Source organism: Priapulus caudatus, unplaced genomic scaffold (assembly GCF_000485595.1).
Source record: "Priapulus caudatus unplaced genomic scaffold, Priapulus_caudatus-5.0.1 Scaffold766, whole genome shotgun sequence".
NCBI lineage: Eukaryota > Metazoa > Priapulida > Priapulimorpha > Priapulimorphida > Priapulidae > Priapulus > Priapulus caudatus.
In genome coordinates, this window is record NW_014577827.1 from 46,393 (window position 1) to 56,911 (window position 10,519).

At 45.0% G+C, this 10,519-nt stretch overlaps 1 protein-coding gene across 1 annotated transcript in view; it reads left to right on the forward strand.

Annotated features, from left to right (window-relative positions):
- The first annotated feature begins 8,200 nt into the window (after positions 1–8,200).
- LOC106813396 overlaps positions 8,201–10,519 on the forward strand; it is a 17,960-nt gene continuing 15,641 nt past the window's right edge. Inside the window, exon 1 of the mRNA XM_014817532.1 lies at positions 8,201–8,310. Coding sequence (XP_014673018.1) covers positions 8,300–8,310 — 11 coding nt within the window. The 5' untranslated portion in view covers positions 8,201–8,299. The remainder of the gene's footprint in view (positions 8,311–10,519) is intronic.

Consider the following 10,519-nt stretch of genomic DNA (forward strand, 5'->3'; position numbering starts at 1 on the left):
GAAGGAGTGAGTCCCGAGCTGTAGCGGGCGGTAGTACTCGCACAAGGTCGACGTCTTCTCCGCTCGGACTCAGCCTGCTTCGAGCTGCTCACGTCGTTTCACGCAGATGGAGCGCGCAGCTGCGCGTTCTCGGCGACGCGAAGCGGCTGCTGCTGCCGCGAACGTGGAGCGGGAGCGGCCGGGCCGAGGACTGCGCTCGTGCCCGCATGCTGCGGTCCGCGCCCGACGGAGCGCGGCGTCGGCGCGCCGACGTCCGCGCAGCGGGCGGTGCTGATGCGCGAGCGCCCGCGCCCCTCCGGCAGCCGCCGACGGGGATCGCAGAGCGACTTTTGCAACGGGTGCCGCGAGGTGTCGTCGCGCGTTCCGTTCCGCGGCGATGGCGCGAAGAGCGCGCTCGGCACCCGTCCAACAGGCGGCGGGTCGAGCGAACGCAGCGGAAGACGACACTCCTTGTGATTGGCCGGGGTCGTAGGAAAACGCGGCGGCGGTGCAGCGAATTAAGCTTGCGCAGGCTGTAGCGAAGTCACGAGGGGCGAGACTCGCTCGGTTGGTTCTGGCAAAAGATCGGCGGTCTTTGCAACATCCGATGGTGTTTGCTGATGGATTGACGAATGTTGCATCGTGTTGTATGAAAAGGTGCGCGGCGTGTGTCATTTCTGAGATGATCAGCGATGCGTTGCAATCGTGTTTATGAAAAGGTGCGCGCGCTGGTGTCATTTGCTGAATGATCGGGACGATGTTGCATCGAGTGGGGTTGTTTATGAAAAAGAGTGGCTGGCGTGGTGTCATTTTGCTGAGATGATGCGCGATCGAGTTGGCATCATGTCTGTATGAAAGTGTGCGCGGCGTGGTGTCATCTTGCTGAGATGATGCGACGAATGTTTGGCATGCGTGTTGTATTAAAGGTGCCGCGGCATGGTGTAAGTTTGCTGAGATTGATGTTACACAAAACGTAATGGCAGCAACATTTCTTTGTCTGTTTGGCTTGCTGGAGAAAAATGCGATGGCTGTTGTGAAGTTAGCAGACAACGTTCGCCACTACATTAGTGAAATGTATGTAAAATTGTGATGGCATTATCTATAGTATTCGCACAGTAGCATACCTGGTGGTTGTATTACGTGTCGTGTTTGCAACATGACAGTAATCACTGAGAAGCAATATATCCTATTGATGTATATTGTTCTCAGACATACCAGGTTCTGGACAACGTGATGGCTGGATTTTCAGTCAGAGATGTGCGATAGGTGTCGCAACAGTGTTACCAAGGCCAGCATTTTTGTGTGGGCGTAGAGTTTCTGGGAAAATGCGATGGTACTGGCAGTAATAAAATACTGGCTACATTCCATTGAAACGTAGTTGTGTTTGTACACGGGTTGGAAACTGTGATGGTGCTTTATATGGATTTTATGATAATCAGCTTACACGATTGCATCACTGGATCTGTTCACTTGTCAACAGCCAAATAAAAAATTGTATAAAGTAAACGACCAACACAATGTGAAATATTTTAGATGCATGTAGAGATTTATCCAACTCTATACTTCCTGTTATTATTCACTTAAAGGTTTAATTATTCTGACCTTGGTTATTAGGCTAAGGTCGCGACGACCAAAGGAAAGCCCGTGGTGAACATGTATTCCTATGTGATACTCGATGTTATTTGTAAATATGTTAATCTTAAAAAAGACGAACCCGTGTTGGGGTTGGTGTGTAAATTTCTCTGCATGTTTTTGCGTTGTGTTTTGTAAAATTGAAATGTTTTTCCATGGTTGTGGATGTTGTCGGTGTGATAAAATATCTCTACCATGTTATGACGTCCCATTGAAACCGCTGGCAGTACCCTTACCGTTACAGACCTACAATGATGGAGGTATTGCCAACATCTCTGTAAATTAATCAGGTAATGCAATCTGTTCCTGTCAAATTACGAGATTGCAAACTAATCGTGTAAAATGATAGACACATTGGCAAAAACTGTGGCCCACAATGATGGACTATTGCAATTGTTCTCGTAAATCTTGCTTGGTATTTCATCATCCCTGTAAAAATGCTATTAGGTATTGTAAATTTCCCTTCTGTAAATAAATCATGAATAATAAAATACATCTGTGTCGACTGCTGTTCAGTTACGTGGCTTAGAGTGGATACCAGCGCTACGACCAGCACGGCACGCACAGCCGCAGCGCGCCGCAGCCGGCTCAACACAAACCACATACACACAACACACAACCCACACGCCGGCGTCGCAACCACACCGCACACGGGCCACGCCACCAGCACCGCGCACATACCACACACCACGACACAACACACACACACACACACACACACACACACACACACACACACAGTACACACACCCACACCCGCAAACGCAGACGCACACACAGGCCCCTAGGCAGTTTTTTTACGGGAGGGTGCGATCCAACGAGTATACGGACCTAACGAGTGCCGGAGGCGCCAGTCGCTAGGGGGTCCATCAGGCCATGGCCCTAAGGGAGGTCCGAAAGTTTGAAAATTAGTTTTTCCTGAGTATGCGTATTCGTCGCGTTTTTGAAGCAGGCTGATATGCAAACAGGCCATACAACTAGCGAACCTCAAAACGTGGACATTTGTAGGGTTTAGCCTTCTTCTACCCGTGATGGTATTAGTGGTTACGCGTGAGTGTATATGTAACACCCTTTGCTAACGTGTATCGGACTCGTAATATAAAGAACACAACAACACGGGTATATACGTATTCAGTGACTCTCCTTATAAGTACTATATTATATAACTCCATAACAGGGTATGCGCGTACACTAGGTTTACGCGAGACAGGTCATAACTTACTAGGCTAATGATTCTCCGTATCTTACTCGGTCTATATCTGTCTGTATCTCTGACTCTTTGACTCTTCCTCGCTCTCTCTCTCTCTCTCTCTCTCTCCAAACCAGAGATTATAGGAGGTGTACAAACAGTAAGCGTCGCGATTGTTGCACTATTTCGTCTCTAGAAAGGGCCTTTTTTGGCATATTTTTTCGCCGAAATTCGGCACTAGAGTGCTGATAATTAGCATTATGCACGCAAGTTGGATGCCTCGTGGACGTCGCGAGAAAGCATTAGAAGTGAAATTATTCTTGTTGTGTATTCGTGACGTCATGCACCGGTTGGTGTTTTTTTTGTGTATGACGCGTGACCGTCGTCCACTATCAATCACTACCGGTTCATTACCCTGTTAGGTTAGGTTAAAGGATGTGACGCGCCGTCATCGGCCGACCAATCGGAGAGGGCCTGCAGCTCGTGCACTAAAGCTGACGCGACGTTTTGTGATTGCATTATTTAGGCTGGCTTAGGCTGGCTATCGTGCATGTGTCAATGACATGCACATGGAGATGGGTGGATGGTTACCGGTAATATAAAACGAATCCTTTCAATGTATGGCCCCCATTCGACTGCGCGACTGTTTTTCAGGCACAAATGTACGTGGTGTCGATTAGTAAATTCGCGATATTTTTTTCAAAACGCCGGACAACTGTCATAACTCTAATGGTGCATAGCTGAAGTACATGGCTACCTAGCTTTAATATTGCCACTCGGCCGAAATACTATTTTTCAGCTCCTGAAATTCAATTCTTAAGTATAGGATCTTATGGAGAATTTAATAGTGGTCTGTTCTCGTATGAAATGTGTTCAGACAACTTTGCAGAAATTCGCATCATAGAGCTGGCAAAAGTTTTGAGCGGAGCATAGAGCATGAATCTGTAGTTATTTAACATGAATAAAGTGTATGTTTTGTAAGTGTAGTAACAGTGTGAGTATTTTTAATAAATTTCTGTTCGATGCTTATTCAGGCCTGCAGCCTATGGAGGCCCTCTACTGTTGTTTAACACCTATATACGAAAGTGGGTGGCTGCTGCCAGAATCAGAACGGCCAATCAGCGAGCAGTCCTAGTTTGCTCGACGTCATTTCCGTCTACATTTCAACTGCAATAACTATATTTATAATAGTTTATAATAGTTTATATTAGTTTTGTAATAGTTATAATAATATAATTTATAACTGTAAAAAGTGCATGCTTCTGATAAAGCCATTAACTAGATTACCACCATAATAAATATATGCTTGGGGCGGATTTGCGGCCTGCTTTAGACTGGTACCCGGTCGACATTTCGCACGCTACACTAACTTCGTCAGTGTAGCGAAGGATACTTTCCGGAGTAAAGGTGGCGAACGGGTACCAGTCTAGCCCTGCTTAGCCTCGTTCTGCGTTTATTCGATAACGAGGTTTGCGAACTGTTTCAGGCTGCCTTCGCTTACAGGCGTCAGTGTAGCGAACGCAGTCAAGCGTAACATGGCGACTGGTATTATGCAGGTAACACGTGACTGAGCTTGTATCCCCCTTTGTCACGGTTGATGTTTGGGGGTGTTGCTATCCCCCGGGCGTGGAAGGACGGTCCCGCAACGTGGCAGCACTAGTGTTAGGATTAGGGTTAGGACAGAGCATATAAATCACCGAGCACGGTCACTTCGACTATTCCCATTGGTCAGCCATTTTTGAATTGAATGCTAGCGCCACGTAGTGGCCGTCGTCTGTCGTTGGATGCTGCAATGGAGATTGTTAGGAAACCATGTGGATTACTCTGCTTTTAATTGCAATATTCGGTCGCCATAAATACACGGACTAAGTTTTTTAGGTTCCCGAAAGACCCAAAAAGGTTATTTAGATCAATATTATTACACAAGAGATATAAAATATACGTATATACTGTTTTTATTACTATTAGTATTATGTCACTGGCGAGTTGTTTGTCAACACAGAACAGCTGAACATTACAGATGTATATCTGCCTTTTCTATGCAAGGGAAGCTTATTTCTACATATTAACGCACCATGTACAAGCATAATCGTGTATATACTATATAACTATATGTATATACTATATAACTATATGTATACTTGTATACTGTTTTTATTACTATGTGACTGGCGAGTTGTTTGTCAACACAGAACAGCTGTTAGTGTTAGGCTGCCTTTCCTATTCAAGCGAAGCTTATTTGAAAAACCATGATATAAATTATAATTAAACAAGTGCAATAGGCACAAGGATTCTAATTGCCTTCCTTGTTACCAGGCAGGTAGTCAAACAGTTCTAGACATCATGTTACACTTTCTATGGTGCTGATAGACATAATTTCCTTTACAAGATTAATTATTTAATCTTCTTAAGGTTTTTAGAACTATTGTGGCGAACCAGCCTATGTTGCAGGTTAAGGCGCATGCCACTCTGGACCTAGGGTATTCTTCAGGCGCGAAACTGTATGCGGGAAATTGTCATGCCACTGCTTTGTTTATGTACAGCCTGTAATCAGAACGGCAAATTGGGCTTTGTTCTAACCAATCACGGAATAATGCAATGTAAATCCACCCAGTGACCAATCAGGAGTAACTGGGTGTACTCGGATATAAGAGAGCTTTCGCGGTTTTTCACCATCTTGGCTTTCTGTTCATGGTGTTACTCATTCCTACCGTGCCTTAAGCCGGCTCCTATACTGTGTCCTACGTTCTTATTGTGTTACGAATCTACATATCTCATGAGACCGATCTGCGCGTATCCGTAAGTGTATTAAGTTTCATGTTATTTGATGATTAAACACATTGGTTGAATTTGATTTGTCTGTCTTCCTCGTTCACACCACATCATGCGACGAATCAGTCGAGTTCACAATCCAGCGATCGAATCTTAGACCAGTGGTAATAGCCGGAGGAGTTGACGCGACACCTCACAAGGGGGATCACGCAAGGGAAAATGGCAATGTGAGAAAGGGGGAACGTTACACTATCGAAATGACAAAACTTCATTTTGACAACTAGTTTCTGAGAAATGCTTTATTATACATTGATTATGGGAACAATATATAGAAGATGTTTACGTCATCAATTATAATGGCGTGTATGCCAAGTATAACGCATGTAGCATCGTATATAGGCACGTGATCGTATAAGCTATTACGGGTTCGTGTACAGTCAGATACGTGTGCAAAGCCCTGAAGCCAAATGGAACGTTGTAGCCACACAATACAATAACCAGAGACTACACAACACTGCATAGCTATCAACTCAAGCAAACACCAGGTACAAGCAATGCATATCTTACAACAGTGTAGTGCCCAGGAGCAGCTAGGTAGCAGCAGAAGTGACACAACTGACTCGCGCGTTGACAGGAGTGATGTAGGATGTGCTGTCGTCTGCGGCATATTCCTATGGATGGATGATCGCTCGTGAAGTGTGGGAATCTGTGGTTGTCCTCCAATGTGGTCATTAGTATCAACAGCGAACGTATTCATTTCATGTTTATATACTCATTTCACATTCCATATTTCATACTCATATATATATATATATATATTTATATTTTATAATACAAGCTCATTGAAAATATATGTATAACTTTTGAATCTCCACCGTCATACTAACTACTACAACTCGCGTACAATGTGATTAATTAATACAAGGGAATGCTTGGGCGAAATGTAATGCTACGTCACAATAAAAATTACTAATAGGTAATTGAAAAGAAAACGTTTGTGCACATTGTTAGAAGCAAAATGGGATAGGAAATAAGAAAGCGTTTTTCTTTTCTTTTTTTGTTTGTTTACAACATTATCGTTAACGATATTGCATCCCGGATGGAGATACTCAAACACCTCGAGCTGTTAATAGTAATCATCCCATGAGTCACATTTTGTGTCATCGTCTGCAAATGCGAATATGACGGGAGGTGGCGAAGGTGGCAGGCCGCCTCCGGGAACGTATCCGATGGCTGGCCGCGGTTCCTTGCAAGTTGGGCCAACTCCCAAACAGAGCTTCAAGAGCTATTCGTCATACTCGGCGATGTCGGGGAAAGAGGTTGTTTTAGCTGGAAAAAATGTTTGTTCTGAATTAAAACACTGTTATCGTAAAGCTGATACATATACCTGAGATACCGTCTGCATTATTATTTCAAGTTTGAAACACGAGAACTTCTGCAAGAGAAAGCCAAATGCAATAGGAAGGCTCAGGCAGTATTGCATGAATAACTAGCAGATGGGTGTCATTTCATGAGAGCCAGACAATTTAGCTAGTAATACATAGTAGCTAGGTTATGGTAGGGCATTTGCGGCGAACAACCAAGAGTCAACAGTAACAGATGTTAAACGATTTTAAACAGGAAATACTGCATGGGTCGGGGACAGGGTATCGAGTGTGGCAGCCGAGTTGAGACGTTTTACAAACATCACCGAATCATGCATCCTACACTGGGTGCGTGACTTTTAAATAATACACATGATCTATTGAAGTGTTGTTACAGAAGGTACAGAATCTGAGATTGACAATGGTGAAATTATGATCAGCTTGTTTGATCATTAGGTTATGGTCACTATTTTGTTGGTCCTTTTTGAATGTTTAGTTTATCTTAAGTATATTAGATTAGATTTTGGAATTTATTAACGCTTTCAAATATCACATAGTTACATACGTCACAACACAAGCAATGCTCGTAGGGTCTATGTTTGACCTGGCTCGTTTAGCTATTTCTGACTAACCCTAACGATATATTATATATTAGTCAGAAATAGCTCAACGAGCCAGGTGAAACAGAGGTCAAGGGGACATAGACCTTATCTGCGTAAGTATAGGAGTGTTTCACGTGACGTCATAGATGAGGTCACGTGTATTTGTTATGTGTCATGGTTGGCAGAAGCGAAGCGTGCTGCTTGACATTTACAGATGAATGACCACATGTTCTGATAGAAAGCGCTGTTTATGTAGTGCACGTACACGTGCGTGCTGCGTGTGAACTTACACGTGCGTGCGTGCGTGTGCACGTACACGTTCGTACGTTTGTGTGCACGTACACGTGCGTGCGTGCGTGTGAACTTACACGTGCGTGTATGCGTGCGTCCGTGTGTGCGCGCGTGTGCAGGTACACGTTTTTGCGTGCGTGCGTGCGTGCGTGCGTGCGTGCGTGTGCAGGTACATGTGTGTGCATGTGTGCGTGTGTAACCAAGGACGGTACGGGCAGGAACGGACAACAGTTGCATAATAGACCGCCGGGCAGCCAGAGCAAAAGGACAAGGGCATGACTGACCTAGTAGAAGCGAAACAAAGGGAGGGTAATAATAGGCAAGTGGGAGAAGGCCGATACGCCCTTTGACCCAAAAGCAGAGGTCGCGCGTGGACACGGGGTAAGATAAATAAGCCGCATTTAACAGAGTAAGATATAGAGTGTGCTGGGACCAGCCGAGACGAAGCTGAACAAGACTCCTCCGACCAGATGGCGTTCACGTAAATATGGTTACTTCTTTGTATGATAGTTAGATTGTATGCATAGTTTAGATCATTGTGATTGCGCGTAAGAGTGAGTACGGCGTTACAGTGATGCGGTGAAGGGATACGCGTTAACGCGGTATGGATATATGTGTCGCGGAGTGAAGAGGTTACTCGTACCGCGGTTATATGTCCGTTGTCTGGATGCAACACAGATTAAGCTAGTGGTAATATCAACGAAGGTAGACACGACGCTGGTAGCTGGCGTCAGGTAGTTTATATAAATGACGACTTTATAACCAATAGGGTGTTGAGATTGTATCGTGCGGTGCTTGGAGGAGAGTGATTAATAAATATGATTCATGTGTGTATTATATAAGACTTTGCGTAGCGTTGTTTATCACATAACTGTATTTTATATCCTCGAGCCAGGTTTATTCCTTCGCAAGGTATTAAAACATAAATATGATCACGCCGTCACGCGTGGGCTTAATTAAAGAAGCACGCGGTGACATAAAATGGTGCCGTGCGACCAGGATATAAAATTTCGCATGAACGCATGAGTGATCTAATCCGATTATTTTCCAGCTGTTAATGCACATTCCGTTTCAGAAATCGCAGGGCCAGGTAACAGATAGTAAGGGATTTGAGGTAAGCTATTTTGGGGGACGCTAGAGCTAGGGCATACGATGGCGCAAGGGATAAATATGGGGGATATTGTTCAGATTATGGGACAAGCGCTTAGTCCGGTGGTAAGGGAGATAAGAGATGAGATGAAACTACAGGGGATACGACGGGAAATACGGAAATTTACGGGGGATGCCAAGGTAGATAGCATGAAATTTAGAGAATATGAGAAGCAGTTAGAGGGGATAGGCGCTTGGATGGGGGCGAATGCGGACCTAAAGGAGGTACTCCTAATGACTACAGCAAGGTCGGCATACGATTTCTGCATCCGGCAAACAAGGGAGAATGCGGCGATAGGTGGCGAGGAGCTAATAGAACTGATGAGGGAGAGATTCTGGGATCAGTTCGAACGGCTAGCCGCGAGACAAGATTTGAAAAGAATCATGCAGAGGCGGGACGAGACGATCCAGGAGTTCGAGGAACGCATCGCCAGGGTATATAGTACGGCTTACCCAGGAGATATAGGACACGCACCCGGGATGCAGCGAACGTTAGTAAAATCATTTATAGATGGGTTGGCTAAGAAGGCGATTAGAAGGAAACTAATAGCACAGAACGCTAGTACCCTACAAGCGGCAGCAAAAGTAGCGAGAGGAGAAGATAGACTAGACAGAGAGGTAGCGCTGAGGGAAAAAGAGGTCCCAATGGAGGTAAATAGCGCCACAGCAAGAAAAGGAGGTCGATTCCAGTAGAGAGAGAGAGAGAGAGAGAGAGAGAGAGAGAGAGAGAGAGAGTGAAAGCGGGTGATCGAGAGAGAGAGAGAGAGAGCACGAGAGAGCGAGAGAAAGAGAGAGAGCGAACAGATGTAATGTATATAGCGCGAGAGGGGTAATAGCAGCAGGCGTAAGAGAGGAAGACGTAGAGAGAGAGAGAGAGAAGAGAGAGAGAGAGAGAGAGAGAGAGGAGAGAGGCGAGTATATGTATCTGAGAACGAAAGAGAGAAAGAGGAGAAGAGAGTCGGGAGAGAGGAGAGTAACGGACGTGTGCCGAATTCATCTGTCTCTTATTCATAGTAGCCGCTGGCTCTTTACCGACCAGATATTTCTATTGCTGTTTAAGATGAGGATGAATTCTAGTGGGAGGTACTACTAGTTTTACTGCTGAGCGAAATCAATGTGATAAACTTACGCAAGATCTCGATAAATCTTACAACCAGTAGCTCAGCATGTTGTATACTGGTTTGTAACTTATATAGAGGCTGGGCATGAGTGTACCGTTCCTTTTCTCGTTTTGATAAAGCTGATTACAGTAGAGACTTGATTTCCAGCCAGAGAATGCGCATCCCACATCAGAATCACTGTGGTGTATCAAGTTGTATCGGAGCATGCCTGGTCACTCCTTACGTTTCATTGACGTGTCACGGCAAACTATAGTGTCGTACGGATTTTTCAGGAGTTCTTCGTGAAATGTATTGTGACGAATCGGTGTCTCTACAACCTGCAGGGTGTCACGGCGCCCAACCGCCAAGGCTCCACGCATGTGTGTAGTAGCAGCGGCGATGAAGCAATAAGCGAGAGATATTAGCTCGCTGACACTAGAG